Genomic DNA, 15312 nt, shown 5'->3' with positions numbered 1-15312 from the left:
GGTGTAGGAGGGAACCTATTAGTAAGGCCCTTCAAAAACCTTAAAACAATGGGAGACTTAAAAAGAGAAGGCTGGTCAGGCAAACAGATAAACGCCGACAGCGCAGAAAGATAACCCTTCACCGTGGCAACAGCAAGCCCCTGCTGGGCCAGAGAAAGGGCAAACTGGAGCACATCAGATAAATGGGACCTCAAAGGGTCTATAGATTTCTCCCTGCGCCAAACAACAAATTTAGACCACCTATAAGAATAGATGGACTTAGTGGAGTCACGCCTGGCTGACAAAATGACATCCACCACATCGTGAGGGAGAGAAAAAGAAATCAGATTGCCCCGCTCAATCTCCAGGCATGAAGGTGTAAGGTCTGGAGGTGGGGGTGTAGAACCTGCCCCTCCATCTGAGAGAGGAGATCTGCCCTGTGAGGGAGACGGAGCGGCGGGTGAGAGGAGAGGTGGAGAAGGTCTGAATACCACACCCTTCTCGGCCAATCCGGGGCGATCAATATGACTTGGGCCCGGTCTTGGCGAATCTTCCTCAGAACCCGAGGAATCAAGGGTATGGGAGGAAACGCGTAAAGGAGTTGATTTCCCCAACTTAACTGAAACGCGTCCCCCAAGGGCCTTCCTCCGAGACCTTTCTTTCCCAACCGAAGTCAAAGGATTCGGAACCGACTCCGACGGGGTCGGTGCCGGCGTCGAACCCGAAGTCGGACGAGGTCTCTCGACACGAGGTCGGACAGAATCTTGCCTCGGAGTCGCGGGTATCGGCGTCGATGGGATCGGCGTCGATGGAGCCGGCGTCGTGCGCTTCGGCGTCGACGACACAGGTGGTGTTGGAAAATGCCAATGCGGTGGTAGAGCCGGCATAAAAGGCATGAAGGGTGCAGGGGCATAAGCCTGTGGAACCCCTAAATTAAAGGCCATAGGACCCGTGGGACCAACAGGTGCACCAGACGGGAACATTGTCCTTGAATATACACCAAACATGGCGTTCAGGAACTGGGTAGGATCCTGACCTGGAGTCGGAAACTCAGGATATGGACCTCTTGGTTGTTCCTGGGGAGGCGGAGTCGATACGACGTCGATCTCTTCTTCGGGCGCCGGAACCGGAGTCGACGAACCATCAGGTGCCGGAACTTCGGCTCCACCAGCCCCCTGCTCCTCACCTTCATCCTCCTGACCAGAAGGATTGGTTGGCATCGGAGAATGGACCTGTTCTTGAGGTTCGGGAGAATCCGGATGCGAAGCCTCTTCGTGTTCAGACTCCGAAACCTCCACTTCTTTACCCATGAGTTTGACCTGGGACTTCGGTCTTGAGCCAGAGTCCTTCCCAGAGCGATGACGTGACTCATGGGTCCTCTTCCTGTGCTTCTTCCTCGATGACTTCGAAGCGTGAGCCGAGGATGACTCCGAGTGCGACCTCGAACGAGACCTCGACCTCGATCGGCGAGATCGAGATTTCGATGACTTCTTGGCTTTCTTGCTCTTGAGTTTCGCCACGAGGAGCTTTGTCTCCCTCTCTCTCAAGGCCTTCGGAGTCATCTTCTTGCAGCAGGAACAGTCCTCGACATCATGGTCGGAGCTCAAACACCAGACACAACATTCATGAGGGTCGGTGATTGACATGGTCTTGCCACATTCACCGCAGGCTTTAAACCCAGTCTTCTTCGACGACATTCCGAAGAGAATGAACAAAGACACAAATATAAGGAAATAGTAACAAAGTTACTGTAAGCTACTACACGATCCCTGAAAACCGTTAGCGTCGACGACGCGGAAAAAAGGGAACTGATGTCATCACGCCGGCGTGGGCCTGTTATAGGCGCCGGTGACGTCAGCGGGGTCGCGTGCGATGCCGTGCCTCTGTGACGTCCGGATCCACGTCGGCGCGAAGCTACAAAAGAATTTCCGAATGTTGCTGACGCAAGGGGGATATTCACAAGGTGAGGAATCCACACGGCAGATGTATCTATCAGAAAGCATGTTCTAGTTATTTATATACCTTAGGATGGACCAGAACTATATTTTATGTATAATCTAGAGTAGGGCGAACATGATGTTCATTTAGAGAGGAATTTCCAATGCACAAAATGAATAAGGAAACCTTGCAGTTCTTGCGCCGGTAAATATTAATGCAGGTAGGAGGTTGAGAGACTTCTGACAAGGGTTCAGCTTCTGAAAACTACTGCCTCACATTGCAGTGTAGCAGTGCTCATATACGATATTAAAAGATAAAAAAGACTCAGGGTGCCCAGTCAATCCAGCTGCATTTCAGCAAGTGCTGGTTCTGAGTGTTCCACTTAGAGCTGATGGCTACACATTCAGTTCTGTCCTGCTTTGGTGGAAGTGTGGGAATTGCAGAGTAACACACAACAAGAATTTATGTCCAATGCACAAGCATGAGCAATATCTTTACCGTACTGTGCCTCTCCTCAGTCTTAATTTCAACCACAAATCGCACTTTGAAATATTGTCTGGGCTGTCAAGTATGGTACTGTTCTACACAATTATTGTGGAGCAGGTGGTTTCCGCCCGTTTACCTCTGATTCGGTCTTGCAAACTCACCTTTGAACAGTCTGTGACGCCACCAGAAAGGACATGAGGTCACCTGCTGAAATCTCGTTTCCAGCCATCATCGACCCACCAGCAAAGATGGTGCCCAGCACAATGCCTGATAAAGACAATCAGGAAGGCGGACATGAGAAAATGCTTTGCTTCCTCCTTGCATTCAATAATAGAAACATTTTTATTTGTCAAAACATCTGGGGCTGTATTACACTACAGGGGCATCTTCATTGTAAGTGCCGGGAGCACCTTTCAAAAGGTGCACCCGGCGCAAACAATGAAAATGCGCAATATTTTGTATTTGTATTTTGTATTGTGTATTTGTAAAGCGCAGCTATCGCTCCGGAAGGAGCATCCTGGCGCTAGATAAACAGTATGCAAGAGTTATGATTAGGAAACTAGATAACAACCATTACATAATCATCTGGGAGGGTAAAGATCCATGTTTTGAGTTGCTTCCTAAACTGGCTTTCCTGACTTAAGGATCTGAGGTTCTTGGGTATTGCATTCCAGGCTTTAGACGATAAAGATATTAATATGAATGTACGGCCCCCTATGGGCAGCGCATTCATGTGAAAAACAGGTCCGCCAGGCGCAAACAGGGACAGTGTAGCCTATTACATGGAATGAACTGTCCCAGGGCAGCCACAAACTCGTGTTGCCATGGGGCAGCGCATTCCTGTGAAAATCAGAGTGGCTGCTTTGAAACTGCTCCGTGTTTTCACAGTGCCTTCACAGCACTTTTAAAGGGGATTAGAGATCCCTTTGCAGATGGGTGCATGAGTGACTGCACCTGCCTGCAAGGGGATGTCTGGGGAGTTTGTGGGACCCCCTACCCCCCCCAGAGGGCTGACATCAGGGGGCACACTGACAGTGTGCCACCTTTTAGGTGGAGTACTGTCAGTGCCCCTCCTGAGGGCTTCTTTGCCTCTGCGCCCTTGTCTTTAATACGGTGCGGGCGTAGAGGCAAAGGATTGCCACGTTAGCATGGGGCATGTCCCCAAGCAAATGAGAGAATGGCCCCTGAAGATAGCGCTGACACTTTATGTGCGCCAGCGCGATCCGTATTACAGAATGGACCGCACACACGTCTGCAGCTCCTTCTGTAATATCAAAGTGCCCCGGGGGTGCGCAAAGTGGGCGCAAATGCCCGTTGTGCCCTCAGGGCCCTTAGGTAATATGGACCCTGAGAGTGTCTTTGCCTCTGCGCCTGCTTCTGTAACACGGCGCGGCGCAGATGCAAAGGAATTTCCTCATTTGTATGGGCCAGCCATGCCTCCATGCAAAGGAGGGAATGCCCTCTGAAGGTAGCGCCGGCTCTTTAAGAGCTCGGGCGTTATCGGTATTACAGAAGGGGGATGCACAAGCGTCTCTGGCCTCTTCTGTAATGCCCAAAGTGCCCCAGTGGCAAGCAAGTGGGCACAAACGCCCGTTGCGCCCCCTGGGCACTTTCATAATACGGCCCCTGGTCTTCAGCAACAGAGGCAGATATGCCATTTTTAACGAAGGCTCCCAATGAGTTTGTGAACTTAGCCTTCTTCAGTACTCAAAGGTGAATCCACCCAAGCTAATGCAAACAATGCTGCATGATTTAGCAGGCTGTACCAGTAATGAATAGAGGGACTTTGAACTAGAATCCAACCTAGAATCAGGATTCAATAAGGTTGACATTAGTTACTATAAACCACGGTTGTAATAAGCAATGAACAGGGATTCATAGAAACAAACTGGCTACATTCTGGAGGGCTTTCGACATGCACAGAATAAGCAGAAAACTAGGTTCTCTCAAGTTCCTGTGCGTGTGGTTGTTTTGTCAATCCTGACCCCATCTTTGAACTCCTGGTGCATCCAGAACAGTAAACGTGTTCATGGCAGATAGTAAGAGCCCAGACTCAAGTTGTGTCATATTTACCATATCTAGAGGCACAGATTTACCTCTAGTGCACGAATTCCAGGGAATGTACTGGTGCTAATGCTTTCCTGTTTTCATCATCGAAATCCTACTCCTTACAGGCGCTGCTTCTTCAGCAAAAAGTGACAAGAGGTGGCAAGTCATCAATGATCTTCTGAAATGGGAAGTGTCTTGTATGACACGCATGCTGTTGTCATGCTGTCGTCAGAGCTTTGCTTCTTATTAATAGCCCAGACCTTCTCAGTATCTCACACACGTCTGCTGCTATCTGTTGTGAGATAAACTCACCACTTATTCAGAGATCACGAAAAACCGGAAGTTAGATACGTGAATGCATTACACTGCTTTCAAACTCAACCGTAGGAAAATGGGGAGTAGTTGGGAGTTTCTTCAGCTGGTCAGTGCTGCGAATCTCTCTTTAACCAGGAAAGAGCTCATTCCACAGCTTCAGGCCAGCACCAGCAGTGCCAGTCCTCTCGGACCCTGACAATGTAACCATCCACCCATGGGCATCCGCAGAAATGTTTCCGGGATGGGGGGGGTGTTCAAAATTTTAACTTCATCACCATCCTCCGACATGATTGAGCACAAGTACTAAACACATTTAAAAAAAATCTAATAAGACAAACAGCTTAAAAAAACAAAGAATCCCATAGGGGGAAGAGGAAAATCTTGTGAGGCGCCACAGCAGAGGACCTGGCAAGCACAATAAAACAGAGGGAAAAACAAAAAATGTCCGGAAAAAACAAAAAAATTCTAAAGCAGGTTGATGTGGTTCTGGAGCATGGGTATTCACAAACTTTCTCACGGGGGGCAAATTTACAGTGTGGTTTGTGGCCGAGAGCCGCACTGGTGGGGGTGGGGTCAGTGGGGGAGGGCGGTGGGGCTAGAGCAAAAAAAAAACCAACTATGACCATGAGGTTGAACACATGCCCCTGCAGCGGACGACTTCATCCACTGAGCCACCAGACACGGCATACACACATCTTTCTTTCTCTCTCTCTGTCTCCTTCCCTCTCTCTATCTCTGTCTCCCTCCCTCTCTCTATCTCTGTCTCCGTCCATCTCTCTATCTCTCTCTCTCCCTCCCTCTCTCTCTCTCTGTCTCCCTCTGCTTCACTCTGTCTGTCTCTCTCTTCACCTTCCCTCTCTCTGTCTGCCTCACTCTCTCTCCCTATCTCCCTCCCTCTCTCTCCCTCTGTCTCCCCCCCTATCGCTCCCTCAGTCTCCCTCCTCCCTCTGTTAGTTTCCCTCCCTCTGTCTCCCTCCCTCTGTCTCCCGCCCTCTGTCTGTTGCCCTCTGCCTGACGCCCTCTGTCTGTCGCCCTCCCTCTGTCTTTCTCCTCTCTCTCTGTCTCCCTCCCTGTCTCCCTCCCTCTGTCTCCCTCCCTGTCTCCCTCCCTCTGTCTCCCTCCCTCTGTCTGTCGCCCTCTGTCTCCCTCCCTCTGTCTTCCTCTGTCTCCCTCTCTCTCTCTCTGTCTCCCTCTCTCTCTGTCTCCCTCCCTCTGTCTCCCTCCCTCTGTCTCCCTCTCTCTGTCTCCCTCCCTCTCTGTATCCCTCCCTCTCTGTATCCCTCCCGCTCTGTCTCCCTCCCGCTCTGTCTCCCTCCCGCTCTGTCTCCCTCCCGCTCTGTCTCCCTCCCTCCGTCTGTCGCCCTCCGTCTGTCGCCCTCCGTCTGTCGCCCTCCGTCTGTCGCCCTCCGTCTGTCGCCCTCCGTCTGTCGCCCTCCGTCTGACGCCCTCCGTCTGACGCCCTCCGTCTGACGCCCTCTGTCTGACGCCCTCTGTCTGACGCCCTCTGTCTGACGCCCTCTCTGTCGCCCTCCCTATGTCTTTCTCCTCTCTCTCTCCCTCCCTGTCTCCCTCCCTCTGTCTCCCTCCCTCTGTCTGTCGCCCTCTGTCTGTCTCCCTCTGTCTTCCTCTGTCTCCCTCTCTCTCTGTCTCCCTCTCTCTCTGTCTCCCTCCCTCTCTGTCTCCCTCCCTCTCTGTCTCCCTCCCTCTGTCTCCCTCCCTCTGTCTCCCTCCCTCTGTATCCCTCCCTCTCTGTCTCCCTCCCTCTCTGTCTCCCTCCCTCTCTGTCTCCCTCCCTCTCTGTCTCCCTCCCTCTCTGTCTCCCTCCCTCTCTGTCGCCCTCCCTCTCTGTCGCCCTCCGTCTGTCGCCCTCCGTCTGTCGCCCTCCGTCTGTCGCCCTTGGTCTGTCGCCCTCGGTCTCTGTCTCCTTCCCTCTGTCTCCCTTCCTCTGTCACCCTCCCTCTGTCTCCCTCTCTCCCTCTGTCTGTCTGTCGCCCTCTGTCTGTTGCCCGCTGTCTGTTTCCCTCCCTCTGTCTCCCTCTCCCTCTCTCCGTCTCCCTCTCTCTGTCTCCCTCTGTCTCCCTCTCTCTCTCCCTCCCTCTGCCACCCTCTGTCTTCCTCCCTCTCTCTCCCTCTGACTCCCTCTCTGTCTGTCTTAGTCTCTGCCTCTATCGCCCTGTCTCTATCTGTCCCTGTTTCCCTCAGTCTGTCTCCCTCTCCGTCTCTCTGTCTGTCTCTACCTGTCTGCCCCAGTCCCTGTCTCTGCCTCCATCTGTCCCTGTCTCTGCCTCCATCTGTCTCTGTCTGTCTCTGTCTCTATCTCTGTCTGTCTCTGTCTCCCTCCCTCCCCCTGTCTCCCTCCATCTCTGGCTCCCTCTCCCTCCCTCTCCCTCTCTGTCTCCCTCTGTCTCACTCACTCTGTCCGTCTCCCTGTCTCTCTGTCTCCCTCCCTTTCTCTCCCTCTGTCTCCCTCCCTCTATCTGTCTCCCTCTGCCTCCGTCCTACGGTCTCCCTCCCTCTGCCTCCCTACTGCTGTCTCCCTCCCTCTGTCTCCCTCCCTCTCTGTCTCGCTCTCCCTCCCTCTGTCTCCCTCGCTCTCGGTCTCCATCTGTCTCCCTCTCTCTGTCTCCCTCTGTCTCCTTCTCTCTTCCTCCCTCTGTCTCCCTCTCTCTCTGTCTCCCTCTGTCTGTCTCTATCTCCCTCCCTCTGTCTCCCTCCCTGTCTCTCTCCCTCTGTCTCCCTCCCTCTGTCTCCCTCCCTCTGTCTCCCTCCCTCTGTCTCCCTCCCTCTGTCTCCATCTCTCTCCCTCCTTCTGTCTCCCTCTCTCTCTGTCTCCCTCTCTCTCTCTGTCTCCCTCTCTTTCCCTCTCTTTCCCTCTCTCTCGGTCTCCCTCCCTCTCTCTGTCTTCCTCTCTCTCTGTCTCCCTCTCTCTCTGTCTCCCTCTCTCTCTGTCTCCCTCTGTCTCCTTCCCTCCCTCTGTCTCTGTATCCCTCTCTCTGTCCCTCTCTCTCTGTCTCCCTCTCCCTCCGTCTGTATCCCTCCCTCCCTCTGTCTCCCTCTCTCTCTCTCTCTGTCTCCCTCTCCCTCCCTCTGTCTCCCTCCCTCCCTCTGTCTCCCTCCCTCCGTCTCCCTCTCCCTCTCTCTCTGTCTCCCTCTCTCTCTGTCTCCCTCTCTGGCTCCCTCTCTTTTCCTCTCTCTCTGCCTCCCTCCCTCTGTCTCCCTCTATCTGTCTCCCTCTATCTGTCTCCCAGTCTATTTCCCTCCCTCTGCCGCCCCCTCCCTCGGTCTCCCTCCCTTTCTCTCTCTCCCTCGGTCTCCCTCTCTCTCTGTCTCCCTCTGTCTGTCTCTATCTCCCTCCCTCTGTCTCCCTCCCTGTCTCCCTCCCTCTGTCTCCCTCCCTGTCTCTCTCCCTCTGTCTCCCTCCCTCTGTCTCCCTCGCTCTCCCTCCTTCTGTCTCCCTCTCTCTCGGTCTCCCTCTCTCTCTCTACCTCTCTCTGTCTCCCTCTCTCTCTGTCTCCCTCTCTTTCCCTTTCTCTCGGTCTCCCTCCCTCTGTCTGTCTTCCTCCCTCTATCTGTCTCCCTGTCTGTCTGTCTGTGTCCCTCCCTCTGTCGCCCCCTTCCCTCTGTCTGTCTCCCTCTGTCTGTCTGCCTCTGTCTGTCGCCCTCTGTCTGTCGCCCTCTGTCTGTCTCCCTCCCTCGGTCTCCCTCCCTCAGTCTCCCTCCCTCAGTCTCCCTCCCTCAGTCTCCCTCCCTCAGTCTCCCTCCCTCAGTCTCCCTCCCTCAGTCTCCCTCCCTCAGTCTCCCTCCCTCAGTCTCCCTCCCTCAGTCTCCCTCCCTCGGTCTCCCTCCCTCGGTCTCCCTCCCTCGGTCTCCCTCCCTCGGTCTCCCTCCCTCGGTCTCCCTCCCTCTCTCTCTCCCTTTGTCTCCCACCCTATTTGCCTCCCTCTCTCTCTGTCTGCCTCTGTCTCCCGCCCTGTCTCCCTCTCTCTCTGTCTCCCTATGTCTGTCTCTATCTCCCTCCCTCGGTCTCCCTCCCTCTGTATCCCTCCCTCGGTTTCCCTCCCTCTGTCACACTCCCTCTGTCTGTCACCCTCTGCCTACTTCACAGGTCTTTAAAAGACCATTTACTTGTTAATGAGGCTTTGTTGTGAATTGCCCGGCCCCCATGGAGCAGAGTGTCTGGCCACGCTGCTGCGGCGGTGTTTGCTGACACTCTTTAATTTTTTTTTAAAAAACACTGGTAGGATGTCTGCAAGATACGTTAAAGGCAGACGGCCCATTGTCATTCTTTATGTGATGATCAGCAGCTGACAGAATGACAATGGGCCTGTCCACAGCCTGCTCGAGGTCGGGGAGGAGCTGCTGCAGCCTCTAGAGTTCAAAGAGAAGTGCGAGAGGCCTCAAGTGAGAGAACGTTTAAACTCCTGGGGCTTCTCGCAGGGGAATAGCACAGCCTGCTGTAATTGTGAAAATTAAGGGGGCAAAAGGCATCCGTAAAAGGAATGTTGACGGCCTCCCTGCTCAGAACACATGGGCGTCCACTACAGCAACGTGCGCTGCCTGAGTGATAATACCACATTGTCACTGGGCCAGCAACGGGCAGACCGGCGATCCAGGGTGGGGGCAAGCACCCCCCCCTGCGGATGCCCATGCATACACCTGCGGCCAGGCTGGCCCTTAGGCTGGGGTGTGTTAGCTGATGATCCTAGCCCAGTGTGCTGGCCCAGCCCAATGTGACATACAGCAGCTGTAAAGATACACCAAGTGCCACAGTGCTTTTCTTTTGCACCTACCCCTGCCCATGCCGGTCTTTCTGGCAGGGCTGTCCATGCTGGAGGACAGAGGCCTGGGAGTAACTGAGGGGCAGCAAAAAAAATCAAAGAGGTGAAGTGAAGAGGTGTAAGATTAGAATCATCCTCCTATACAGAGCTTAATTAAACAAAGGGATTCTACCACTTTTCAATATATCCTTCCTTGTGTTGGAAGCCATAATGAAGGTGGTGGGAAAATTGTGATTAAACCCAAGGAAATGTCATGGGAAACACTATGTGTTTTTAAAATACCCCTCACACACTAAGAATCCCTTAGTGTCATGCTTCATCATGGGGGTCTTCCCGTCCCTCTACGGGGCGGGCGTGCTGCAACCTACAGAGATGTGGGAGCACTTGATAAAGTGAAAAAGACAAAATGGTAAGTAGCCTTAAAATGCCTCAGGGCAGTAAAATCAGAGACAGGGTCCAGGGGACCCCGTCGATTTAGCAATTGTTTCACAGGCTGTGGGGAATACTTGCTAGGGGTAAACTCCTGAGTAACCTGGCAGGAAAACATTGTGCCTTTTAAGGACAGTGAGCTCCACTTTTGTAATGCCTTTCCAAGAGCACACTCTCAATGATGAACTCACCAAGAAGGAGACTCCTTGGCCTTGGCAAGTGATGTGTTTTCAATGAACCTGGAGGTAATAAAGAAAATATCCTATTGATAGTGTCCAGGAGGAGAAAAAATGATCCTCTGCTATAGTAAACGTATGTATACCTGATGGCTTTTGGACATGCTTCGGAGTAGCATTGTAAAGCATTTGGCTGAACAATATAGGATAATTCTAAATACTCTCGATAGAATATGGATGTGTGACTACGTCATTCTCGGTTTCACTGAATTCAAATAACTACACGTTGGACAGAAAAATAGTGAGGGTGAAGTTAAGGTGGGAAACGAGAGAAAGATGTGGGGTTGAACATGTCTGAGTGGCAATAGGGTATCAGACTGGATGAGGTGCAAGAGTGTACGTGGGCAGGGTAGATGACAAAGTCATAGATAGGATGCCATGTAAGTGTGGAAAGTGGATGAGAAGAAGTGTACGATGAGTGAGTGAGGGTGGACATGATAGGTGTGGATAGAACAGAGACAACGGTGGTGAAGGGGAAACTTGGGATATGGTGAGAGTATGAATCGGAAGTGTGTGTGAACAGGTTGTGAATGTAAGTGTGTGTGTGTATGTGAATGGCTCAGATAGAGAAAGGCTGATGACGAGTGAGTAGGTGAAAAAATAGTTCATTGGCAGAGAGAAAGAATGACTCAGATGAAGTTGTGAGATCAAATGATTATTCAAAAGTAAGCTGGGCTCTCTCCAAATGAATTCAACAAATCTGAGTAAAGGTGAGTGTTGTTTTTTGACATACAGCATTAGCTTATGAAGTACATTTTTAATTTTCACTTTGCTGAAATTGGTGATGCCTTCATATTTTGTTATGGGGCTACCGGTACTGGCTTTGCAGTCACTGACTCCTGAAACAAAAACTTACAGCCTGAATTAGATCTCAGTGGACGGGTTACTCCATCACAATGAGGACAAATATCCCATTCACCAAAAATATAAATCAATCCCATTATATCCTATGGGATTTATATTTCAGCGGACGGAATATCCGTCACCATTCTGACGGAGAAACCTGTCCGCAAAGATCTAAGTCAGGCCCTTAGTTTGCAATAAATGTTTGTAGGAATTAATAAGTTTTGTTTTATGGTTATGTGTATTTGCTGTGGACGACTTCCATGATTGAGACTGAATACGTAACGGGTTAGGGTTATTAATATAGGAAATTAATAGATGTGGAATAGGTGAGGTGCAGTGTTGGAGCAGATGCTTGAAAGTTAACAGAATGTTTGTAAAAAAATATGTTTTGATGGAAAAGAAAAACACCATCCCCATCAAGTTTGTCCATTCGTCCCTCTACAATCCCATCATATGCTCTACTGAGATCTCCTCTTCTTTGATTTTTCTAATTTTTTTGCTCTTTAGATGCCATCAAATTAATGAATAATGTGCAATAGTGTGGAGATCTGACAAACACACAAATCAGGGAGACCCTAACAATGATGGTGAAGAGGAACGCTATACTCACAGTTCAGGGTGACATTGGAGAGTCCTTGAAAGACTGCGATGCCCACTCCCAGCACTTCGTTTGCCTGGCACGATTTATCCACTTCGGCAGAGTAAAGCCTTGAGAAAAAGAGAGAAACGTCAGTAACAGAGGTCACAACCCATTGTTTTATGGTCTGGCTTAACAGCGTAGTTGTTGCAATACAATTATGGGGCCATCACCAGAGATGGGCTTTGGCTCTGCCCTCACGTTGGGAGCCAGGCGTACATGTTTTGATTGGACAGAAGTTGTCTGCTTCCACATTTAAAGTGATTGCCGTCCACACAGTGTGATCATTTTATTTATCCAGCATCCTGCGCTTGAACTGTCAGGGGTACACATATGACATTATAATGCTATTAAAGTATCTTAGATAGCTAGAGAATTTAGGTTTTTTTCTCTGGCAGCTGCACAGATGGGAGGAGGGTAGTTATTAACTTCCATGGTTGTTTAAGTGTGGCTTGACAGTGCAACTGTCACCTGACCTTTTAATTTACACCAATATTATTCTACAGTCCTTTGCTTCCACACAAATACATATCCATTCCTGTGCTATTTACTTATAATGCTTCATTTTACCATACAACATTCCTTCATAGTCAAACTTACTTTCGTAGCAAATGCTTGGTGTAATGTATGTTGTCCCAATCCAACAGGACAGCTGTAATTTTGTTGGTTAATCCCGGTCGCAAACAGGTTACTCAGCCTATCACGTGAAGAAAAGGCCTATGTGACATGTTCGGTGTGTGGGTGTGGGACAAACTAGTTCTCAGTGGGCATGTGTTTACTTCACTATAACTACCAATGTGAGCAAAAACGTACAGCCCTCCACTTACTAGGTTTACTACAAATCAACATGAGGGATTCATCAGCTAGGTGTGGTGAGCAAGGTATACTACATCTTTCTATGAGGTACTCAACCTATCAATATACTTTAGCATTAAACTCTGGACCATTTCAAAATCCCTATTGCGGGGAGCAGGATATTTCTATTGTGGCCCTAGGGCTTTTTACTGTTGCACTACAGGATTTCTTGATAGGTGATCGAGATCTACCCTGTTGAAAACTACAAAGGCTTCACACTTACTGGGAAATGCTCGTGAATAGGCTGGCAGCAGTAGTAAATGTGAGAAAATATGATATTTTCTCTGGAGGTTAAAAAGAAAGTTTGCATTGCTGATCTACCATATGTTTGCAATGTTCTTTTAATTCCATTTATTTCAATGTACAAACCAAGTCCGCTTCTACTTTACGTTCTCTCCAGGTTTGCCAGTAATTGGCTTCTCCATCAATCAAACAATCAGGATTTATAAAGTGCTGCTAATCACCCAATAGGGTATCCAGGCGCTTGCAGCCCCGTGGGCTTATTAGAACAGCCAGGTCTTGGAGGCTATTTGGAATTCCACTAGTGAGGTAATGGTCCGGAGTTGCATCGGGAGGTTGTTCCAAGTCTTTGCTGCAATTTGGGAGGCAGAGCGTCCTCTAATTCTGCTTAGGTAGATGCGTGGAGGAATGGAGTAAGAGCAAGTTAAAGGGAAGCTGAACAATGGTTAGTGGAAGTTAAGGTGGTGGTTAATATAGGCGGGTTCTTGGTTGTATAGAGCCTTGTGTGTGTTGGTCGGCAGCTTGAATTGGCACCTCATCTGTACAGGGAGCCAGTGGAGTTTCCTGAGATGGGGTGTGATGTTGGTTCGTCGGAGAAGGCCGAGGATGATTCTGGCTGCGGCATTCTTCATCGTCTGAATTCTAAGTACATGAAATAAATAAAAAATGAAATACCAGTATTTGTAAAGCGCACAGCTACCTCCGAAGTGGTGTCCCGGCGCTAGGGGCCCTCGGGAAGATTAAGCAAGCTATTGCCCAGAGTCACATGGTGCTGGGCTAACCTGCCGCCGGCACTGGGGATCGAACCGTGAACCCCATAGTCCGGAGTCACACACCCTGGCCGATGCGCCACACCTTTTCAACCTTTAGTAGAAGGTGTGCATGGATTCCTACGTAGAGGACATTGCTGTAGTCCAGTCAGTTGGTGATGATGACTTGTGTCATGGTACATCTTGTGTGTAGGGGTAGCCACTTCTGAGATTTAAGTGGGTTGGGGCAAGTATCTACTTATATAAAAAGACCATTCAGATTCTGTAGAAAAGTACCCCTTTTTGACATGGTCACCCCCACTTTTTGCCTGGTATTTGATTCAATTTTGACAGACGTGCACTGGGTTCTTGTTATCCAGTTTCCCAGTGCCAGATCTCTTTTCCTAATAACTGTACAATTGTTGCCCCACTTGGCAATATCTTTAGCACCACACGTATATCCCAAGCAACTGGTACCCCTGGTACCTAGAGCAGGAGGAATTTAGGGGGTTCTCAAGGACTGCAGCATGTATTTGCCACCCTAAGGGAGACCTCACCGCACTCATGCAAACTGCCATTGCAGGCTGTGTAACATGGTGCAGAGAAAGGTGAAGACACAACATGGCACACAGGAGGTGTGCCATGCCTGCAGACACTGCATGTAATATAAGCAAGTCATTCCTACAGCCTTAAGGCAGGGTGCATTATGTTACACACGAGGGTATGAGCAGATATCCCCCTGTGATGTCCATGTCGATTCTTGGATATTGCCTGTGAACAGGGAAGCCATCTTGGGTATATGTACTGAGCACTGGTGAATAAGAGGTCCCCAGCTACATGGTGGCTTCACTGAAACTAAAGATATTTGGTATCAAATATCTTGTATTATTAAGCCCACATTGATTCTAGTGATGTATTTGACTAGTGATGACCTTAGAGGTGCCCACTGAAAACCTATCATCCTCTAGTGTACTGATTGATTGGTGTAGACCAGCCAGCCACCACAGACAGGTTTATGACCCCTGCAGGTGAGAGCCCATGCTCTCTGAGGGGAAAAACAATGCCTGCTCTGGCCGGAGGTGTTGTCACCTCCTCCAAACCGGGTGGCTAAGTAATTAAAATTTTAAGGAAGAAGACTTCAGAGGCCTCTGCCGCCTTTCATATGTGACCCAGGCTTCCCGCTTAATAGAGGAAATGCCACCCCTGCCCCGGTCTATTTGGTAGCAGGACAGGCAGGAAAATTAGCTAGAAAGAGGCATGTTCCTCATCAGGGCAGTTCCAACCCAAAGGTGGGCTACCTGATGTAAACACGAAAATAAGAATTCCATCACTGGTTTTTGTGGAATTAGGCTCACTGCATCAGGGTTATGCCCACTTCATATAGAGGTGTAGTCACCCTAAAGGTAGGAAGCCCATTGGCTACTACCTGTCACTACCGCCTTACACCCCTAAATTGAGTATTCAGGTGGCCCCTCTCATGCCAGCACTTACATATGAAGGACCTAGAAGAAGACAACAAAGAAGACAACAAGAACGAAAGACTTGATGGGGACTTTTGGCGCCAAACCCTGCCTCCTGCACCAGTTTTGACAATCGTGAAGAAACCGACTCGTCCTGCAGTTGAAACTGTACCAAGAACCCTGGTAGTCTGTCAGCCCTTCACAAATTGACAGCAGTATCCCTTGGAGTAGAGGAGCTACTCCCCTGCATTCCACAGGCATCGAAACAGCAGAGTCCAGTTTACCATACTGCCGCTCGCTGGTCATACCAATAAA

The 15312-nt window shown here is 50.1% G+C and overlaps 1 protein-coding gene across 2 annotated transcripts in view; it reads right to left on the bottom strand.

The window, feature by feature from the left end:
* The window catches only part of ABCB8 (ATP binding cassette subfamily B member 8), a 518839-nt gene that overhangs the window by 266422 nt on the left and 237105 nt on the right, over window positions 1–15312 (bottom strand). For both annotated transcript variants that reach the window (XM_078662778.1, XM_078662779.1), the window contains exons 8-9: window positions 11667–11764; window positions 2565–2670 (exon numbers count right to left, since the gene is read on the bottom strand). In XM_078662778.1, coding sequence (XP_078518904.1) covers window positions 2565–2670; window positions 11667–11764 — 204 coding nt within the window. The remainder of the gene's footprint in view (window positions 1–2564; window positions 2671–11666; window positions 11765–15312) is intronic.

This window comes from Lissotriton helveticus, chromosome 10 (assembly GCF_964261635.1).
Source record: "Lissotriton helveticus chromosome 10, aLisHel1.1, whole genome shotgun sequence".
Lineage (NCBI taxonomy): Eukaryota > Metazoa > Chordata > Amphibia > Caudata > Salamandridae > Lissotriton > Lissotriton helveticus.
This window is presented reverse-complemented; position numbering and strand designations above follow the sequence as displayed.